Source organism: Zeus faber (genome assembly GCF_960531495.2).
Source record: "Zeus faber genome assembly, chromosome: 3".
Lineage (NCBI taxonomy): Eukaryota > Metazoa > Chordata > Actinopteri > Zeiformes > Zeidae > Zeus > Zeus faber.
Genome location: NC_137190.1, coordinates 19122566 through 19145295, shown reverse-complemented (window position 1 = coordinate 19145295; position 22730 = coordinate 19122566). Strand labels below are relative to the sequence as shown.

The 22730-nt window shown below is 41.2% G+C and overlaps 2 protein-coding genes across 5 annotated transcripts in view; one reads left to right on the top strand and one right to left on the bottom strand.

The window, feature by feature from the left end:
• Positions 1–1100, bottom strand: part of rnf111 (ring finger protein 111) — a 33462-nt gene extending 32362 nt beyond the window's left edge. The window contains exon 1 of the mRNA XM_079997843.1: positions 787–1100. The gene's annotated coding sequence lies outside the window, so the exon portion shown is untranslated. The remainder of the gene's footprint in view (positions 1–786) is intronic.
• Positions 1101–2425: 1325 nt separating this feature from the next.
• On the top strand, positions 2426–22210 carry LOC307228046 (SAFB-like transcription modulator; the record flags this gene model as incomplete). 4 transcript variants are annotated; one of them, XM_079997541.1, is made up of 21 exons in its annotated part: positions 2426–2560; positions 3034–3069; positions 5318–5402; positions 5496–5551; positions 10183–10210; positions 11239–11812; positions 12429–12472; positions 12561–12670; positions 12859–13008; positions 13171–13283; positions 13378–13523; positions 13627–13727; positions 13823–13885; positions 13975–14108; positions 14291–14459; positions 14769–14893; positions 17875–18039; positions 18266–18580; positions 19142–19277; positions 19982–20139; positions 20841–22210. In XM_079997541.1, the coding sequence occupies 21 exons, from the start codon at positions 2426–2428 to the stop codon at positions 20947–20949; spliced, it is 2952 nt and encodes a 983-aa protein (XP_079853667.1). In that variant the 3' UTR covers positions 20950–22210. The 4 variants fall into 4 exon arrangements, 3 of the variants coding, with proteins under 3 accessions (XP_079853667.1, XP_079853669.1, XP_079853668.1); XR_013844072.1 differs by lacking the exon at positions 19142–19277; XM_079997543.1 differs by lacking the exon at positions 3034–3069.
• Positions 22211–22730: the final 520 nt, after the last annotated feature.

Genomic DNA, 22730 nt, shown 5'->3' with positions numbered 1-22730 from the left:
CCGAAAAGACATGCAACAACTGGATGAAACAAACCTTACCACTGATCCACTGTTTAAAAACACCAGGCACAGATTAATAATTCCCAAATGGCTTCCTATTGCCTTTGGCAAGACACTGAGACAACCATTGTGCTCCAATGAGTGCTACAGGAGCTACAATAAAGGCTCTACAACTCCTCTGGCTGGCATGACCTAAGTGACCTGAATCCGACAGTCTTTTGCAAAATGCTATATAAAATTACGTTTATTGCATACTGCCATTTTTTCCATTTTTTATTATTAGTTTTTAGGTTATTGCATGCTTAGAAATTGTTGTTGTTTTCTACTCAATTTTCAGGTTTATTGTATAATTATATTTTGGGTTCAACTTTAGGTTGTTATATATGACATTTTATGTTTATTGTATATTGCCAATCTTCCTATGTTTTTAGTTATTTTATAGGATTCATTGTATAGTACAAATTGGGTTTTTTCTATGTATTTTATTATTATTTTGTTTTGTATAGCCTTTTGTTTTGATGTCTGCTGCTATAACACCGCGAATTTCCTCAGGGGATGAATAAAGTATATATCTATATATATATCTATTGTGGCTCCCCATAAGAAAAACATATAGAGCCACTGAAAAGAGGTCATTAGATAAAATCACATTGTGTCGACACCAAAAATGTTGCTTAAATCAACGTATATTTAAATTGACCACTAAGGCCTAAGGCAACCTGACAGGATGGAGCCAGTAAACTACCAGCACATAATGTTAAAAAAGACAACAAAGACCAAACATACCTGAGCAGAGGCGTTCTTTTAATTCGTCACCGGCCCTTTCGTAACATGTAAGAGAGTAATCCCAGAGGATTGGATCTGTCTAGCTATTATTCGTAGCTATGAACCCAGGCTGGCCGACATACATGTCGAGATCCGGCGATGGTGAAGCTGACACCGGCCAGAGATGAGGAACAGTGCGGAGGGAACGGGCCCTGGACGGCGATGAGCTAAGCTAATCTCAGCGTTAGCCACACTCCACTGGTTAAAGGACCGGATAAGTCGGTTATTTCACAACGTCTCAATCCGGGGTGTGATATTTTTTGACTAGCGAGTACTCCCTGGTATAGCCAAGCCACGGAGAAGGAGAAACGCCTCACTATTTAGCCCTCGACGAAGTTGCCATTCCTGGATATTCGAGGCATCCGCTGTTGTTTATCAAGCGACTCGTCTGTTTGCTGACTGCTGATACGACGCGCGGAGCTCCTCGGGGCCACCAGGGGGCGCCAAACCCCACCGCGACTACTTTACGACACTTTGCGACAGCTCGCTACGGCCTATTAGTTACATATTTCACGCCTCTGGAGTATTGCGCGTCATTCACGGTGACACAGATGTTGGAAATCATGATGTCGACACAGAGCGTATGTCGTATACCCGTTACTGCAAAACGAGTCCCAATAGCACTCATGCAAGCCTGTTATAATTTGGGGGAAAAAAACTCTGAAAGGTTAAAAACAATTGTATAATAACAATAAAAAAATAATAATAATATGAACATTTATACATATAATATAAATTGTGTACATATCATAAAAAATATATGATCATGTATAATAATTCTATATTTCGATTTATTGTGGGTCTAGCTCATCGATGCCTCTATTAGAATCAATTGATTTGTCATATGCAGTTCATTTTCATATACAAGGAGTTTGTCCTGGTGAGGGTTGTACGGACAGACGTGTAGCAGGAAAAAATATATTTTCAGACAAAAATATATCAATAAGTGGATCACATTTTCCACAAAAAAAAATAATATTGAGGTGAGGGATGTGCTTGATATAAATTACGTTTTATCATAATCAGACCAGACCGTTTCTTTCCCAGAACGAACAAGCAATGATCTGCGGTTTTTCTTGCTGCTGTATTTTCTATCAGAGATGCGTAACAAATCAAATTCACAGATTAGGAACTACTATCGTCCCAGGCCTGCATGGCAAAGAGATTTACAATATAATCTAGTTTTATAATATAGTGCACGACAAGACGAATACCTTTATCCACCCTTTATGAATGTTCCTGCTTTTGTGCATGATTTGCACATGGTTCCAAGTCAGACAGATGTGTGTTGAAGAAGTGGGGCTACCTGTAAAGGCAAGCTTGCAAGAATTGGGGGCTTTTCTCATCTTTTATTAAAGCGCTGATTTATTGCATTGTTGCGCTCAATTATTTCTTGTGGAACGGGCGACACCTTTACATATACAAATGTAGAAAAGTTGAGACCCACATTTTTCACGATGGTGGGTATATAAACCTCTTTCACGGTTCCCACGTTGTTTAATTTATCGTCACTGGTTAATAAAGATGAATAAAGTAAGAGGATGGGGTCAAAGGGGGAGGTTGTGCGCATGCGCACGCCTGCAAAACAATTCGAGCTAAAATGGCGTCGGGTGCCATTTCCATTGAGGCAAAGAAAATAGCAGATTTACGAGTAATTGATCTTAAATCGGAGCTCAAACGAAGGGGTTTGGACGCGTCTGGTGTGAAGAGTGTCCTGGTTGCAAGGCTGAAGCAGGTAAATAACAAATCATGCACATCTCAGCCTCTTCTCTGTGCAGGATGGTCAGTGTGATGCGGTCGAACTGTGATGTGTCTCAGGCTAATTCCTACTGTGAGCTCATTTTAAATCGAAAATGTCACAGAAAAGCTGACCGTGCATTTAAAATGGTTTCGTTATTATGGTTGTTTTGTTTACAATTGTTTATAGGCCATAGAACTTAGTTTATAGGCCGCTTGGAAGTTTGTTTTATTTTGGAGGTTGTATTTTTCAGCATGACAACACCATTTCAGCACTAAAATAAATATTCATTAATAAGAGCAATGCCCATTTCATGAAAATTCTGTTTTGCATATGTGCGCAATATATTTGCATTGGTTGGAACTTACGTCAAAGCTTGTGGTGCCACCAACGACCCTTTAATATGTTTGTTTTTGACCCAAGATTTTGTTATGTCTGTTCTTATTGGGTGTTTTCATTCATTTCACTAGCTTCAAAGGGCCCAACCCAAATGTAAACAGCGAAAGGTGTGTCCACACCACTCGGAATGAACTGTGTGTGAACAGCAAATGAAATGTGATGAGTGACCACCCAAACATTTGAAATTGATACTGCTGGGGCATGATTGGTATTGGATGGTATATGAATCGTGTGTGTGTGTGTGTGTGATGCGGTGGTTGTGTTGCCTAAATAGGCTTTCTCCCTTCTCTCTCTCCTTGCTGTCATAACGTACTCATTCTCTTAACTTTTCGCCACTTTTCCTTCCTCTGCCATTGCCAATATAACACATTGTTGAATCTGGCCTTCGCAGTATTTTATTACTTGATGGATTCACACTATTTTTACTTAATGTTTCTAACTGTCTATGAGCGTGTTATTGGGAAATTGACTAATGCGTTTCTGACAACATGCAGCTTATCAGAGATTCTTAAATTGCGAATGAGTGAATGTGTTGTGGTCTTGCAATGGGCCCCTGCCCCGCTGTCCCCCCGCCTTATGCCCACTGTCAGTTGGGGTGGGCTCCAGTTATCCCCCAAGTGACATTATCTTATCGCTTCACACGTTATGTTCAGCACCGACATTTTAATGAACTGTAACATTTAGCTCGACTGCACTCGGAGCTCTTGGTTGTGCTGCAGTGTCAGGTGCTAAAATGCCGCCTGGTTCAAAAGTCTCTGCATTTTGAAGCTGGATATCGAGCCTGCAACATGAAACCGACTGTACTCTGGCGGGGTGGGTCCTGCATTGCGAGTGGTTTCCAAATCCCCGCAGTCGCTTGACGGCGATACTTTGCGATTAAACAAGTTTGCAAAAATTAGATAATTCCACGGTGCGTGCACGACGCACAATTTACTGAGGAATGAAACTTGATAAATTGGGGACGTTGTGGCGGTGGGGGTCAAAAAGCGTCGGCGCATGCGCGCACCAGCAAAACAATTTGAGCTAAAATGGCGTCGGGTGCCATTTCCATTGAGGCAAAGAAAATCGCAGATTTGCGAGTAATTGATCTTAAATCGGAGCTCAAACGGATCAATTTGGACGTATCCGGCGTGAAGAGTATCTTGGCCACGAGGTTGAAGCGGGTAAATCATGTAAATCTCGGTTTGTCATCTGCAGGATGTTGGTCAAGGCGATGCAACGGAACTGACCCAGGCTAATTCGGACTTCAAAGTTAATTTTAAAACCGAAAAGATAAGAGCAGCGTGTTGGCCGTGCATGTTTGTGTTGTCAGCGTGTTGACCGTGCAAGACCGGTGGTGTAAGTGGGCTCTGGGTGTTCTGTAACCCACACATGGAAGGTGCAGCGGCTTATGTCTTGGCTTAAGACCCGTTTCGACCACTTGGAATGTGTTTGCACGATATAAGACTTTATTCATAAATGTCGCTTTCACATCCGTTTGACGCTAATTGGCAATGGCATTTGTTAGAGAAGGAACACTTTCGCTTAACACGCGCAGTTTGAACGATTTTTATTTATTTATATATTTTTTAAATCTAAAATAAGTTGTTACTGCTTTTGTTTGTTTACAACGAAAACCCTGATATAATTGGCGTTTGACCTTTCTAGACCAGTGTTTCCCAACCGTTTTTCAACCACGATACACTTCTCACAATGGAAACGCCACTAACCACTAAAACGTCACAAACATGTAGAACTGTTGTTATCATCACGGCCTATTAATAGTTCCCACTTTCAGTGTGAAACTGGAGCTTGTTCTGATTGAGACAGAGCTGGTTGAATGACGAGCACAGGGCTTGTTATGATGAACAAAGAGCTGGTAAAGTAGGAAGTGATCATTTAGTATAGCCTTGCAATTTTGATATTGTAACACAAGAGATGTTTTCCATTATTTATTTTAAGGAGTGGAATTAAAAAAAAAAAAAAAATCGTGACATCCTGGGGAACTGCGGTTGGAAAAACACTGGTCGAGGACTACAATTAATTTCTCACCTCCATTTGCTCTCAAATGATCCATACTTAATAGCAAATCAATGTAACCAAAAGCTTGGTTATTTAAAAAGAAAAAAATAACTGTAATGTATTGCTTTTTAATCTAACAAAAATGAATGCAATGGATCAAATTAAAAATATGGCATATCAAAGAAAATACAATAAAAATACTTTTTCATCAAAAGTCAATTTATGGCACAGAACAGCTTAAAACTGTTATTTAACCTATTGTATTTTCATATCCAACTTTGTTAACCTTTTTGAATTTTTAAACTTCATTTTCTCAAAATACTTAGTGATCATTTTTTCTTCTGATTTTTTTAGGCTCTGGAGGAGGGAAGTGGTGATCATGATAGTGAAATCCCACTGAATTCAGATGTACTTACAAGGAAAAGTGAAAAGGCTAAAGGTAATGTTTAAACTTTGTTTTGATTGGAAACAAGGAATGTTAACTGAGCTAATGTAAGTTTGACTCTTTGTCTTTTTGTATTTTACTCTTAAGGGAAAAGAATTGATTCAGACACAGAAAACACCGCTGATGAAGACTCCTATGCCAAGGTGAGTGTAGCGTACGTTTGGTAATTTGTATTTGACTCAGTTCTCAAAGCCTCTTCACGTCACATTTAAATATGGGCTCATCCTAATGACCAGTCCAAATGGTGTAAAAATGCCACGACTGTTTTGTCAGAGGTCCATGCGACAAGCAAGAAATTCGTTTGAACCAGTATTTCATTAAAGCAATTTTGCTTTTGATAGTTGTGCACTACCACTAGGGCTAAGATTTTCCTAGTCAGCTGTAAGTAGTCAGTTCAAGCTATTAGTTGACAAATTGTCGCACCTTTATGATATTAATTTTAATTATTCAAATATATTTTTGGGGCATCAGAAAATGGTTTGAGTTCCAGGGCTCAGAAAGAATGTTATAACTAGCATTGTTAACGCTAGGCTACATTACAGATAATTACAAAACCTTATAACCAGCCTTTAAAATATAAATGTAATTTACGAGATCTGCGCGCACGAAGCAAGCCGGCTGTTAATTTCACCGGTTAATCATTAAATCGGTTAAACTTATTTGCCCCTATTATTATTTTATTAATGTACACATTTAAATTACATATTGTCATAATTTGCACGGAAATGTGGCGTACAGAAGATTGTTTTCCCGTTGTCAGCATGCCCTTGTTAGCGACCCAGTCCCTAACGAGGGGATACCCGGGAAGGCCGCAGGCTCTACAGCACCACTCCGCCCGACCTCGGCACTTCCCGGGACCACCCCATCCCCAGCCCCCTGGGGTTGGGGCGCACCACCAGCCCGCCTCCACCCGGTCCGTCGGAGCGTCTAAAATACGATTTGGTTATTGAAGAATTTGATTAACACCTTAAAATGGATCTTATGATATATGCAATATTTTTTCAGACTTTTAGACTAGTCGACGAGTCTTCAGTATAAATTTCCGTTTAAGCGTCGGGGAAATTAGTCCTTAGGAACGTCCCAATTCTGAATGTGTCGGAAAATTCAGCAAGGGGACAGAGAATTTAGTTAATTTATCAACTTTAATTTATAACACCAACACAATAACAAGAATGAACCTTTTCACAAGAAGCGAGCCGCCTGTTAATTACCATCAAATGCTGTAATTATTCTCCTGATTGTGTTGTAACAACCAGCAAGGAGACTGAACATTTATTTTTGTTAGAATTTGTTTTAAATTAAAAGCCCTCTAGCCTTTTAAGGTTTAATTTTGACAAGGCGGAGCTCCCGAATCTCATTTCTTTCATTTTCCCCTGAGACCAACCAACCAATGGAAAAACTTGGTCAAATAAGACTCATCTCGTCAGCTATTTGAGGGCAGCCCTAACCACTGAACAAATCCTACCAGAAAAAATATGCTCATTGTTCATGTTTGTAATCTGCAGTGGAGAGGAAAAATGTTTTGAAAAAGATATCGTAGGTACCAAGGCTCCAGACTAACTTTTTCCCTCACTGTCCCAGAACCGTCCTGTCAAACAATTTTAACAGTTCGGAATTGAATTTAAACGTCCCAAAATCAAAATGTTGTTTCTTAACTTTGTTATTATCCTATATGGTTGTGACATATTGAAACACCATGAAAATGTTGTCAGCACACAAACGTCAGTACAGAACTGGAGTCTCTGACAGAAGTTTGGTAAAATATAACTTATACACTGTAAAGTGTCTTAACTCTGAACTTAAAGTATGTTTACCTGCAAACTCCAAACAGCTGAAGTACTTTAGTACATTTATTTACAGTAAATGTTGTCATGTGAATGTTTATTTTCAATTAGGCAATGTTATTTGTCGTTAGGCAGTCAGATGACCACCATGGGGGTATATGTGGGGTCCCAGAGTCAGGGCAGTCTCTAGAACATAAAAGAGAGTGAGCTGGGACTGCATAGAGAGTTTTGGGTGTTACAGTAAACAAGAAGTCTACTGCTCTTCTGTGGACTCCTATCCAGTCCTCTTGGACTCTGAATCATTTTTTTTGAAACCTTGACATTATAACAGTAAACTTGTTGTGTTGCCACATTAAACTGCAGTTCACAGTCGATTTGGCTTGGGACGATTTACGATTAAGGGTCTCGCTCCCTCTGCCTCTCCCTCCCTGCCGCTCTATATGCAAATGCTGTGATAATAATATAGCAATATATAATATAATCTCATAGAGAGTTTTTAGATGTATTTTATTTCCTTAGTGTCTCACTTGGATGGAAAATTAAAATGTTTGTTTCCTACATGTGTGTAACTCCCCCTGTCGGGACGCACGTCTCCCCATTGCTTTGCTATGAGACTTAATTGAGTAAAAACTGGATGTTTTTGTGTAAATAATAACTCCTGCATTCTGCGATAGGGAGACCGCACTTTCCATGTTACATAACGTTCTATGTGCGTGTGCGAACCCCACCGATCGCTTCCCCCCCCCCCCAGCAATCGCCGATTGGAATCTCGCCCAAGCCCACTGTTTAACACTTCATGTTCCTCTGACAAGGAACTCTGCTCCATTAGCACTGAGCTTTATTACCTCTGTTAGCTACGTTAGCCACACACAGCAGGACTCTGCCATCCACCATATCTATAGTAACAGCATGAGAAGACACGCTCCGATGTAGTCAGTGTTCTGTTCAGTTTATTTTCCAGCGATGGTCATACATAAGCCCCTTTCCCACCTGCACTGAAAGCCGTAAATCTACTGGCAATGTTCCTTATTGGCCCCATGTGGGAAAGGAAGCTGGTGTCGGATGTTGCGTAAATTTCCCCACTCTCGAAGTAGTATAATTTCCGGCAAATTGCCAGAACAGCTGTGAATGGAAGTGTGCGGGAATGGAAGCAGTAACATTTCTGTAAAGAACGGCTGGAGCGGAATCAAAATAAAGCAAAAATAGTGGGTTTTTACCAGTGTATATATAACAAACAAATGTAAAAAATATATATTTGTTTTCGGGAAGAAGAAAAAAAACATTCTTAAAAATGTTTGAGTCCGAGCCGGGACGCTCTGCTGCAAAGACGAGAAACTGAAACATGTGGAGACCTGCGGAGACAGGTCTTTATAGTCTTACATTTTATTATTTTTCTTCTTCAGTATGCCACTCAGACCCTAGACAGGTCTTTTACAGTTAGGGGTGCTGTGCGATCGTGCAGGACATAGGGCACAAGTGCTTCGCTTGCTCTCCGGCTGCACCGCAGTGCGGAGCTGAAAAAAGGTGTGAACGGACAGGGACAGGGAGAATGGGTGGAGAAAGTTCATTTTCCAGAGGCAGAGAGTGTAGGACTGGTTGAAAACAATCAGACTGATTTCATAACTTGGGGTTTAGGATTAATGTGTCCAGGGGGTGGTGGAGACGGGAAGCGAAGCATTGGTTTAAAAACCGATTCTGTTGCCTAGTCTCACATGATATTAGATACCTCTTGGGCAGGAATGACATAATGTATCCATAAACAGTAATTTAGGTGGGAACAGACTCCATACGGAACTTTTCCGTAAAGGCGCCTATGTAAGAATCACTACCTAACGCCTTTTCCAGATATTTATTATCCAGCAATGTTACGGATTCCATGTGGGAAAGGGGCTATATTTACAAAAATCCCTTTCATCCCTGCTTGTCCCAAACACATTTTCTATCTTCGGGACTAGCGACGGGGCGCCGTTACTCTCGAGCCCTGGCAGGGACATAAAATGTTTCCATGCTAAAAGGCATGTGCAGACTTTTTGGGGTTTCTTTATCCTATGATGGGAGGGAGGGGGGTTGATTTGTCCTTCACATGATAGGAGAGATAATCCTCTTGTGATCATTCTGTTAAAAACAAAGTGAATATGTGAAAGCCTAAAGGCAACCTATGGGCAAGGTTACACAATCACGATTCTGGGTTCTATAATTATATAATAGGATTAATTGTCTATTGTAAAACAGCAGTCATGTGTCCATAGAGGTGATCAGATCAGATTTTTACCTTTTTATACAATTTGGCTTTTATTTGCAGGGCAATAGCTGAGATAAAGTAGAAGGGAAAATGGTCTCAATCAAGGTGTGGCACGTCAACAATGCACTTTCAATAAATACGGTCTTGTCCTATGTATATTCCCTTTTGTGCTGGTAAATACGACTGCTGTATGTGCATAACCCTCCTTCCTGATGAAATCGTCACTGGCAATTGCTGCCCCTCAGCGATCGCTGAATGGAATTTTGCACAAGCCTACTTTGAAACGACGCACTGTTCTTAATCCAGCTACCATTCTCCCCACCACTGACGATGGAGATCCACATGACTGCTTGGCAGCTATAGCCGTTATTTCTTCACCTTGCCCAGATCCTGCTACTACCGCTCTTGTAAATTTCAGTATGATATGGAACTCTTTGTGGATTTGTCTGCACAAAGATCACTGGCTGGGGACCGTCCGCTTGTGGCATACTCGGTTGTGACTTTTTGAGACTCCCTGGGCACTTTTCCACCCAGGCCTCTGAGCTTGTGCGTAATCACCGGGTGTCATGACATTTCACTGCATATATGTACAACCGTATGTGTATGTATGTGACAAATAATCTCTTGAACATGTATGAAACAGATTACACAAAATACAGATTACTAATACAAATTGACAAAGAGGGCAAGAAGAAAAAGTGACTTGAGTGGAAGAGCCTGATGATCATTTTTATTCATCTTTTTTCAGGACACAGAGGAGGATGAATCCGAAAAAGGTATGTTTGTGTTCGCCGTGAGGGATATTGCTAATTTCCAATATTTTTTTTCAGGTAGCGCTTTTAGTATGAAGCCATGGAAACTTACTCCATTGTAGGATTCATCTGCTGCGTTGGTCATAAGCTAAGGTTGTACTTTGTAATCCCCGGGGGAGGGATTCGGAAACACCATCGGCGTCATCTCAGCCATGCAACAATAAATGGCACAAAGAACACATTAAGGCCATCAAACACTTCTCTGCTATTTGGAAGACTCATTTTTCACCAGCATACGAATGGAAGCGTCAAGATTTCAGGCCCTGCTCAACACTTTGGAACTGGTTCTAAAGATGTGGTGCAGAGGTTTTAAGTCGGATGGTTGTTACAGGCTCAAGACGCATGCATTGATTGGCTGCTGAAGGAACTAATCAGTGTGCATCCTCTCCTTTGTTACTGCACAAACCACACGGCATGCGTTTCAACAAGAGCACGACCCAGGGACTTGGCCACGGCAGCCATTTAACACCAAAGAAAAGATTATATATTCAACTTGGCAAGACACTGCTAGGTGAATTTGATCCGATTTGTTTTATTTTTTATTCCTTTTACAAACTCTGAAATCTGCTGGTTAAGGCAGACATTGAGGACATCTGTTCATGGCAGTAAAGATGTAGAAGATGTCCATCAGGATGACCTGCCATATTATTAGACTGTCCAGAATTTCTCCTCATGGAAGAACTGGCTGTTGGAGTGATGACGTTTGACCCCACGTACCAAGGTTGTTACTCCCTGAGAATTTCCAGACCTTTTTGAGACGTCATCAGAACTGCAAACTCATCTATAAGGATTTTGACCCAAGTTTGGTCGCAGCAAGAAAGAAGAACAGAGCCCCACTGACAGATGTGTGTTTTGCTTCTCCCTGTGGTGTCTACGCCCTTGATGACCACTAATACTTAATTTTCTTTCTGTTAAACTTTCTAGATCAAGTGACATACGACATATTGTTAAAAGTTGTGTTCTGCCATGTTTATCCTCATTAAATCCCTCAGATGTAACTAGAACAGATGATGGTATTGACGATGATTCAAAGCCTGCAACCTGTGAGGACAGCCTGGCTGTGTCTGAGGCAGAGACCCTGGCTGAGGCTGAACAGGAGTCAGATCCTGTGGTTGAGGCTGATTCAGAGCCCGAGGCCGAGGTGGATGCTGAACCCGAAGCCGATGGGGAGCCCGACGTAGCAGAGATGGATGCTGAAGCCATGGATGCCTCTAAAGACGCTGAGGACGATCACCTATCAGTCTCAATCCCGAATGACGATGCCATCACACTAGATGTCGATGGCGATGATCTCCTGGAAACAGGTAAACATGTGAAACTCCTAGATGCAGACACTGAGAAGGGCTCTGACGACCCAGAGGCCTCTGCTGCAACCGGCACCGATGATGACGAGAAGGTTGAAGAGACAGAGGGCCATAGAGATGGTAAGAAGGACGATGGACCCAAGGTTGAGCCAACGAAGAGGGAGAGCAGAGAGGCCTTGAAGAAAGCCGAAACGGGAGACAAGGAGAAGGATTCTGGGAAGAAAGGCCCCTCCTCTACTGGGGCGTCAGGTCAAGCAAAGAGGTTTGTCTTTATGTCAGTTCTTTGATACTACTACTACCAAGTTCCAGCTCACTAAGAACGCAGCATTGTGGGTAGCCTCAAGATTTTTTTTATTTTGTTTTCATTTTTTTCCGTAAGGGAAACGTTCACTGATGTACCTCATCCTGGCATTTACTACTATAATGTATTCCTTGAAGTTGAGTAGAATGTGGCATTTACCAGGAGAGGAAAAACCCACCTGTTACTTTTCATCTTTCCAGCACTTTTAATGCCTTTTCCAGTTCCTACACAAGGCATTGTAAAAGCGCATTAGTCCCTGTGATGTCAGATTTTTTTTTTCTTTTTTTTTTTCCCGAAACGATTCGCAGTGAAGTTGCTCACACTTCTGAAGATATCATTGGTCGAGGGAATTAATTGGCTGCAGCCCGATCCATCTCACCAGTGGAAAAGCAGTGAAAGAAGCCTTACAGAGATTTGTCCAAAACCACGCCTTGCCTATGGGGATATTTGTTTTTCCTGAAAAATACTTAATGTGATGTTCTATTCCATAAAATGTCTTAACAAAATGGTTTATGGTTATGGTTTTCAATTACTTGTGCTCACGTCTTTCCGCATTGTTGCTAAATTTACTTTGTAGCTCTTCAAGAGATGGAGATGGAAAACCTGCAAAGGATGAAAAAGGTGAAGACCATAATGAGCTAGTTTTAATTAATTGCAATCTAAAGGAAATTCTAAGAATCTAAGGATTTTTTTATATATATATGTTTAGGCGGTACCAGCAGCAGCATCAACAGCTCTTCTCGCAACATATGGGTGAGCGGGCTTTCATCTGACAGCAAAGCAGCTGATCTGAAGAACCTGTTTGGAAGATATGGCAAGGTAGAGCAAGGCTTCTCATTTACCATCCAGTCATTCCATGCCTCACTGCTGTGAAAATGTGACGTGTGGCATCAATTCAGTTCAATTACACATGATGAACCTTAACATTTTGAGGGAAATGTTAGGATTTTCTAAGGTGCATACGATGTTTATTGCATGAAACCTTCATGATGCTTTCTTACAAACAGGTTTTCAGTGCCAAAGTGGTTACAAATGCTCGCAGTCCTGGAGCGAAGTGTTACGGCTTGGTGACAATGTCCTCCAGTGCAGAGGTGGCCCGTTGCATTTCCCTCCTGGATAGGACAGACCTCCACGGACAACAGATATATGTTGAAAAGGTGAGCTGGCAAGCAAAACATTGGAATGGAAGCAGCTTGGTGATAAAAACATTCTCTCATTTGATTGTACAGTATTGTTATCCATATCTGTCTCCAGAGTTAATTATGCTACCTGCATTTCAATTTATTAAAAAATGTGACCGATTCCCGCTGTGTTTTTAGGCAAAAAGTGATCCGTTCAAGAAAGAACCGTCAAAGAAGGAAACAGAGGACAAAACGAGCTCCAGCAAATCAAGTGACAAACGCACCTCCGCAGGAATAAAATCAAATAACAAGTGGGTGACAGGAAAAATTGCAAAAGAAATCCCATTGCTTTCAGTTGAAAAAGAAAAATACCTAAAAGACCTATACTTTTCCTTATTCTAAAAGAACCTCACCTTTATCCAAAAACGATGATAAGAAGTCAGACAAACCTTCAGAAAAAGACAATGATTTGTCTAAAAGTGGAAAGTCGGAGACAGATCCATCCAGCTCAGACCAAGATTTCTCCAAGAAAGATGATAAAAAGCAAACTCGTAAGTTTCATTGTGTTATCAGAAGGTAGAAATGTAAGAACTTTCTCTTCCATGTGTGTGCGCAGGTGGATTGAAAATGTTTTGTTTGTTTACTTTTTTTTAGGAACAAAGAGTCCTGGAACGGTGGTGGTGAATCATCCCAAAGGAGATCCCAACTGCCACAAAATGCGACAACCTTTCAGAAGGGGGAGAAATTTTGAAAAAGTAATTTGTAGCATTATTATTATTTATGTTTTAAAATTGAGTAATAGGATTCACTGACATTAAGGAATGCTAAATATGATTGTGTCCCTTTTCAGCCTGGCTTTCCCAATGTAATGAATAATATTCGGCGACCCAGATGTTTCCTCCCTCCCGAAGAGGTTTTACACTTTTGCAATATTTGGCATGAGACTTATTTGCATTTTTTTGTTGTTGTTGATTTGGCCTTAAATTGCTTGTCATCTTACAGTTACAGATGATAAAAGAAAGACGGCCTTTCCAGAATAAAGACGGCGGCACAGACATTCTTCCCTTTGAGAAGATGAAGGAGCAGAAGATGCGTGAACGAATGGAGCGTATCCGCCGGGCCGTGGAGTTACGCAGGTGGCCTTCTCTTCCAACCCATTATTCCAAATACTCAACTATAGATAGATATCACCCTGACCACTACAATGAGAAGAAATCAAACTCTACCCAGCCTTTGTTTCCCCCGTTTTTTTTCCCCTCAAATAAAAACTACGTCTTTATATATCTGTTTTAGTTTGGCGTTTCCTTTATACTTTTAGGCGGCGTGAGATGGCAGAACGTGAACGACGCATTCATCTGATGCGGGAGCGCGAAGAAAGAGAGAACCTCCTCAGGGAACGCCAACGGCTTGAGATGGAAAGACAAAAACTTGAAAGGGAGCGCTTGGAAAGGGAGAGGCTGGAAAGAGAGAGCCTCCGTATTGTACAGGTACAGTTTACAACGTTCAAGTTACCATGCATTTAAAAAAACAATGATAATTAAATAAGTATCTGCACCAATTTGGTTTGGAGGAAATATAAGTTAATACTGCAGTAATCATTAGTATGTTATTTTATCTTGTGGATCATACAGTGATGTAATTTGTTAATGAATTAACACACTTTTTAATTTATAATTCGTACCCATTTGTATGGTGGTGGCATCCGGAAATGTAAAAAAATTATACTGACTCTTTAATTGCTGGGTTGCATACATAAAACTCATTAGAGCTTTCTTTCTCTGCAAATTTTGATTCAGGAAAGGCGCAAGGAGTCAGAACGACTGGCCCGAGAACGCGAGCAACTGCGAAGGAAACAGGAGCAGCTCCGTTACGAGCAGGAGAAAAGAAACAACCTGAAAAGGGGCCGCGATGTGGAACACAGGTACATGCATACTGGATTTTGGCGTGAAAGCCTCACTTTCTTTGGTGGTCATGGTTTTAGGTTCTTCCATGTTGCCAGGTTCCAAGAGAGTGTGGTAATACAAGTGAAATTACAAATAGTCAGTCAATGTAAAACAATCTTTGGAGAAATACCGAATTTAAAACATAACCGCTGAAGTCTGTGGCCTGCTCATAACATGTTTGTTACTGGCAGTCCGCCACAGTCTGAACAAAATTAGCTGTCAACAGTGCTGCAACACTCCTGGATTGAACCGTTATTATACAAAGTGATAGACAAAATAATAACCAATCAGGGAGCTACATATTATTCTCAAAACCTGCAATTTTATTTTTGTATTTCTTTGCTCAAATGCCTTATGTCATTGTTGATTTTTTCACTTTAATGGCTATGGTAGAAACTCAAAAGAATAATGCAAGAAAAAAATGATCTTCCTTTTAACCAAGGGTTTCTGTAGCCTTCACCAGATGACACCTAAGATAGATATACACCGATCAGCCACAACATTAAAATCACTGACAGGTAATGCCAAGTTCAGAATATGTGATTCTGGTCTGATTTTCCACTCGCCGACAGGTTTTTGGAGAGCTCCGAACAAAGCCCCTGATATCACAGCTATCAAGCGGGTTTAAAATCTGGCCATGTCGGGGTTGACGCAACAAGCTAGAGCCATTGAGAGCAGACACGGAGTGGGGGGAGGGTGAACTCAAGATGGGAAGACGGGCGTGCACTGAGCAGCTGCCAGAAACACACATACCTATTTTACTTCTCTAGGTTTTTAATTGTTAGTTATTTAAACAGTGATCAAGAATCTAATGACAAAAAGTAATCCAGACCAGCGCATGGAATCACGTCATTTCCGGTGTTTTTGTGACAAAACATAATTTGGAGAACTGAGACTGGTCGGGGATTCCTCCTGGTGGAAGATCTTCAGTCATTCAGTCATCTAGTGTGCAAAACACAAGACTGCAAGATTCCCGATCACAAAATAAAGTTGTGTAGTGTGAACAGTACAGCGATCTGATGACTTTGAAAGTCGTGTAGCGTGCCCATGGCATAAACTGAATAAGATTGATCATATTGTTCCAATGGCACCTGTCAAGGGGTAGAATATATTAGGCAGCAGGTGAACTGTCAGTTGTTGATGTGATGGAAGCAGGAAAAATTGACAAGCGTAAGGATGAGTGACTTTGACAAGTTTCAAGTTGTGATGGCTAGACGACTGCGTCAGAACATTTCTAAAATGAAAGGTCTTGTGGGGTGTTCCAGTATGCAGTGGTTAGTAACTACCAAAAGTGGTCCAAGGAAGGAACACCGGTGCACCAGCGACAGGGTCATGGTCTTATTAATGTGCTACTGTAGCACAAATTGCTGAAAAAGTTAATGTTGCTGTGATAGAAAGGTGTCAGAACACACAGTGCATCGCAGCTTGCTGTGTAGCTGCAGACCGGTATACCAAAAGAAGCGGCAACAACGGGCACGTGAGCATCAAAACTGGACCATAGAGCAATCGAAGAAGTTGGCCTGGTCTGATGAATCACGTTTACTTTGACATGTGGATGGCAGGGTTAGAGTCCGATCCGATTGAGCGTCTGGGGGATGTGCTGGAACAATAAGCCTGATCCATGGGGGCCCCACCTCACAACTTTCAGGATTTAAAGGATCTGCTGCTATAGTCTTGGTGCCAGATACCACAGGACACCTTCAGAGGTCTTGTAGAGTCCATGCCTCCACGGGTCAGAGCTGTTTTGGCGGCACGAGAGTGGCAACACAATATTAGTGGTTATTAGTGGTGGTTTTAATGTTGTGGCTGATCTGTGTATATGCACAATACCTTTTTTTAATGAGCGGGAAAATCCCATGATTGAAGGAAGAAGGGGGGGGGGGGAAATCAGTGTCAATATTTGTGTCCATAGTTTTGGACTGCATTAGGCATTTGATGGTCTTTACTTGCCCTTTGGACTCAAGGTGCAGACTACAAAATACAGTGGATGCATTCAATGGCCTACACTTTGTCTTCACTTCAGTTATCCAAAGATTTTAAAAAAGGGCAACTAATATTTTTCCATATACAGTGGTACCTTGATTTACGAGTACACTAACATACGAGTTTTCCGAGTTACAAGCCGTCGTTCTGTTGATTTTTAAAATGATTTTTTTGTATTGATTTGCGAGCAGCAGCCTGCATCTCACTCTTTCACTTCACGTGGTTACCTGACCGTGGAAGCGTCTCTTTTGTGTTTTGTGTTCGTTTTGTGGTTTTTGTGCCGTTATTTTGCCAAATTTATTTTTTATTTTTTCAAACCATGGATCCTAAGAAAGTAAGTCCTAAGAGGAAGCGGATGATGTCTATTGAATTAAAGCATGAAATCATTGAAAAACATGAGCAAGGTGTGCGTGTGATGGATTTGGCAAATTTTTTTAAGTTAAGCGAAAGTGAACTGAAAATAAATAAATTGTAGCAATGAAGTTCAGCAATAAAGTGTCGCAACAAATGAAAGCGACTGAAAAAGCATGAAACAAACTCCTCCAACCTCTTCCGCCTATCTCCTCCACCCCCCACCTCCGCCAGCATCTTCCGTTAGTCCAAGTCGTCTGATCTCCAAGGTAAATACACTGTATAAAACCAGTTTATTTCTTTAAATTCTCTTTTATGCTTTATTATGTTTTAGTATAATATTTGTTATTTATAAAAGCATTTTTCTTATTTAAAAACACGTAACAGAAAAATGTGGTGTTTTTTTGGGGGGCTGGAACGGATTAGTGGCATTTCAATTAATTTCAATGGGGAAATTTGATTTGCTTTACGAGCAGATTGAATTACGAGCATTGTCACGGAACAAATTAAACTCGTAAGTCAAAGTACCACTGTAGTTCCCCTATATAACAAATGCAATTTGTCTGTCCCCTGTGGTATTCATGAGTAAAGTTCTCACACTAATTTCTCAATGTGTCTGCCAAAGAGATGATTCCTACTGGAACAAGAAAGTGTTTTCTGGATCTGAGGCTCGTCTTGGCCAAGGCACTGACTACAACCGCCAGCAGAACAGTTTCTCTAACTTCAACGCCCGAGACAGGGGCGGTCGCTTCCCAGAGGCTGCTGCTGAACAAACAAGCCTCTTTGACAGGTACAAGTATTTACACTGTGAAGTAGGCGGTTGTACGCTGTGATTTTTCTTAAAGCACAATGCTTACATTTTTATATTCCTTCGACAGGAAAGTAAAGTTCAGTTTGTCAATGAGAATGAACCAACGCTGACCTCGTGCTTAATTATTGTTTTCCCAGGATTACAGTGAAAATAGTCAAACTAAAATGACATTTGTCTCTATTATTTTCTCTGTGCCGCGCTCCAGACGCAACCGTTTTGACGGTGAGCCAGAAGCCAAGAAGACTCGCCCTGCTCCGCACAGAGAGGCCTCGGGGTTCGAGCGCTACCCTAAGAACTTTACCACAGTTCGCAGAGCTGAAGCGCCCCCTGCTGCTCGGGCTGACCTCCGCGACACTGACCGCAGGGACAGAGATGAGAGACGCCCCATGCCCATGCCGGAGCGGCCTGACGGAGCCAGGGTGACCGTGCCTGGCATGTCACACAACCGCTCCCTCAGAGAAGGAGGCCACGGAGGATGGAAGAACGACAGCAGCATGGCCACTAGCAAGGCAGACATTCGGTACGATAAGTCTTCAAGTTTGTTTTGATAAAACTACTCGACCGATGGCAAGTATACATCAGACTAATGTACATGTAAAGACATGCATAGCTAAGCCAGTTATAGGTTCATCCGAAATACAGGATTGAACCTGAAAAGGATTGACTTAGCAGCTTCCATGTTTGTCCCGCAGCTTAAAAAAAAAAAAAAAAAACAACATTCCAGAAGAGAGACATTTTCACAAGTCACTCTACTCGGGAACATTCAAAATAACAATAAATGCTTGACTTGTGGAGAGGCACGTTATTGGTCGATAGTTGGATTGTGCCATTGCCCTGTGGTAGTCTCTACTGAATATTATTCAGCTCTTGGTGGGTCTGATCTTGGTAGATATGATTATTTCGCTGCAGCTTGGGTGATACTATGAGTGATTCTGTGTATATCGAGGTCCTTTTTGGCTCATTTTTTTAAATGGGCAATGGGCATAAAATGGGTTGAGCTGCATTCAAATGACCCGGGCAATCGTTGGCCTTTTATCACCTATTTTTTTATTTTTATTTTTTTCCCCCTTACGGCAAACAGTGGAGCCGTGCGTATGCGCCCAGAGCGACCAGGCAGAGCTGGCCCTGGCCCCACACTAAGAGGAGGGAGCTCAGCCAGTCGAGGGAGGAACAATTATAACGAACGAAATGTTGGACGACCTTTGATGGGAGAACAGGTCAGCAAACCTTGTCACATGGCCATTACAGCGGCTCACGGCGGATTTGATCGCTCATGGGTCATCACCTATATATTTTAATGCATAATCATTGAGGACTCACTTGTAACTTCAAATAAATGATGGAAACTAGCTCTTGTGTTTCAAGGTCAGAATTGCGAAGCTGTACTAATTAATCAGTTTCAGCCAGCACGGGTGCTTATTACGGATGGAGGGAGGCAGGTTACGGAGGATCTAAGGTCTCCTCCTTATCTCCTCCCGTGATAAGCAGACACTTTCACTTTTGTAGTGTCCGACTAAGTACTGATAACACGCTTAGTATTTTACTAATTAGAATATTTTTTTTTTTTTGGTGGATGTCGGCGCTGATACGCGTAAATTAACAAAATGTTTTTATTTCGGTTTTATTTCTAACAAAGGGGGGGGGGGCCTCCATTCGCTTGCCCCCAATCGTGCTGGAGTGACTCAATTTAAAGATTTGTTTGTGGGTCACTAACTATTAATAATAATATTAATAAGCACAGTTCTATGTGTTTGAGGTTTCAGGGCATTTTAGTGGTTAACTGGATAGTGGTGTGGTCTGGGAATATTCATTTGTAAAAAGTGCTGTGGCAGAGAAGGCTGGGGAACAAAGTTAAGTAACTTCCTAAATTCCAAAACTCCTCATAGACCCTTAAGTATCTTTCCTTTTTTTTTCCGCGCAGGTGTTTGGCTCTGGCCGCCAGGTGGTTATGGAGCGTCAAAGCAGAGATCAGGGCCTGAGGAAGGACTGGCACGGTGGAGCAGGCTCCCAGCGAGGAGGCTTCTCGGACAGCCGCAGGATGGGAGACAATCGGGGCAGCATGATGTCTCCTCCCTCAAGGTATAGGCACAAGGATGGCCAGAAGTATGGCTTTAAGTAATTTCCCCCTGGGATTATTAAAGTATTTCTGATTCTGATTCTGAACGATCAATGGAATTCAAACAGACAATTTAATAGAACGCAATTTTCAAATTGCAAAGGCTGAGATTCTAACCAATAGGGCTGCCCAGGGCTGCCGGCTTTTCCTTTTGGCGAGATGGATTTTTTTTTTTTAATGAGGATAAAGCTAGGGCAGCTTTATCTTCATTTAATCCATCCTCATGCCTGTCCCCTGCCCATAAAAACAATATATTTATGCTGAAACACTACATTTTTTTTGAATGTTAATTTTCAGTTTGGAACAATCAATCAGTAAAATCAATCGGTCAATGTTCTACTTTGATCAAAAGTTTTTCTTTTAACAATTCAATAGTTGTTATTCATATCAATTCATGCATCATTTCCTTTTGTCATAACACGCAGGCCTGGCCTACAGGAAAGAGCAGTTGGTGTTGACTGTATCCAATTGTTGTGTCGTGCAGGTCATACTATAGAATGATTTATTGCTTGTGTTTAGTGAATAATACAGAAGTTAAAAAGAATTGCATACTCAATCGCAATATTAGTCGTAAAAAAAATACAATTAGATTATTTTCTCAAATCGCTCAGCCCGAGACAGAAGTACGTTTTCTAAGCCTGAACTTTTGTGTTCCTCTCCTCAGCCATTCCTCGTCTGGTATGAACAGAATTGTACAGATCACAAACTCCACTTCCAGCGGAAGCAGCGTTGGAGGATTAAAGTCCTTTAAAGGAGCGCCGCGGCGGTTCTAGCCGCAACTACCCTTCACAACTTTACAAAGATGAAGTCAAAAAGATTTGGGACTTTTTATTTTTGAATATTTACTGTTGTAAGTGGTGAATTTCCAGCCACAAGTTCATACTGTAATTTTTTTTTTTATTATGTAAAGAAATGTTTTTCCCTAGAATGTTTTTTTCAGCCATAGTGGTGCACACCGAAGAACCCCTTCACACCTGCAAGTCAAGAAATTGCTTTGGTCGGATGCTGTAGCAGGCCGTCCCCGTTTTTTATATTTCTGTATAGCTAGTGGTTCTGAGCAATTGGAGTGTTGACTAATGGTAGTTGTTGGACTTACGTTTGATTTGGTTTTGAAACATTTTTAATTTCGTTTTATTTTGAATATAACACTGATTAAAACAGTTGTGAATCCTTTCAATGCCCCTTTAACTGCCATAGCTTGACCCTGCAGAAAAACAATACAACCACTAGTGAAACTCCATGGTGGAACACCTCCTCATTGTCTTATATTTAATAATACGATGACTATTGGTTAAATAAAGGTATTTAAATAGATTTTATCATATTGAATGAGGTTTTAGCCACGCAGCCCTAAAGTAATTGTCTTGGAAGAGGCTTATGCTTTCTCTTTCCTATATTGGAGCACATCCTGTTACTAAAACTAGCAGTTAATTAAATGTTTTTTTCATGAAATATCTTGAGTTTCATTTAATATTATATTTATTTAGAGAACTTGATCAGACAGGCCCTGGTAAAGTTTTACAGAGCAAAGTGTTTACTGACAACATGGCTGGCCTTTAAATGCAATAAAATTATTTCCTTGAGGGACAGTGTGGGGTGGCCTTCAGACAATGTACAGGTAATCAAGGTACTGTAAATATTTACTTTAATTATATTACAATTCAGAGTCGAGTGCAGCACGGTTGCAATAACTTTAAAAAACCGGGTTTGATATGCCCGTCAATTGAGCTTGTCACCTCTTGATGTCCTTTGGTGACTGATAATAAATTAGTGACCAGTTTACGACAACTCAGGATAGACATGGTGAGACCAAAGTAACGTTGGGTTTAACCTCTGGGTAAAGCCAGACCACACTGAGGCAATTGTGACACAGAAAGGCGCCACCACTGCAGGCCTGGGCAGCCTTTGTGTTTACACCCCAGCCCCTAGGGCGGGGCTGGTCAAACTCTGGTTCAAGGGCCAGATAAAGAGTTCTGAAGAACGTGTGAGGGGCCGCATTCCAGGTTTAAAAAATTTTATGTTTCTCCATGCTCAATAAACAACTCCAAAATGAGTATTTCTTATATCATCAATTTGTTTTATCTGATTTGTTTTATCAACAGTGCCATTTCCATAGGGGTTTTTTTTATTCTGGTGGTCTAACATCCTTTTATCAGTGCATGTATTTCTTTTTCGCCAATTGTCAAGTTTCTAAACCTGTACAATTTACCTCCAAACACATGCAGCTACGTGACAGTGCTTTTTCCTCTCCATTAACCTGTGTGACAGTGCATTTAGTTATTGCCATTCCGCATTATATTCACAACTCCTCACCAGCGTGGGAGGAGCAGGGCCGTTCTCCCTGCACTTTTGAGGCAGAAATCCTCAGTATGGCCCGTGTTGGTCCTGCCGCCGGGATCTGTGGACCACCTTGTCTTCGTGACTTGGATTTTGCGCAGTAGCAATAGTCTAACACTCATTGATCTGCCTGAACAATTTAAAAAAAAATAATAATAATAATAAAAAATCCAAACGATCAATGCTCCCAAACCACTCGGAGCATGTGGTCCTACGG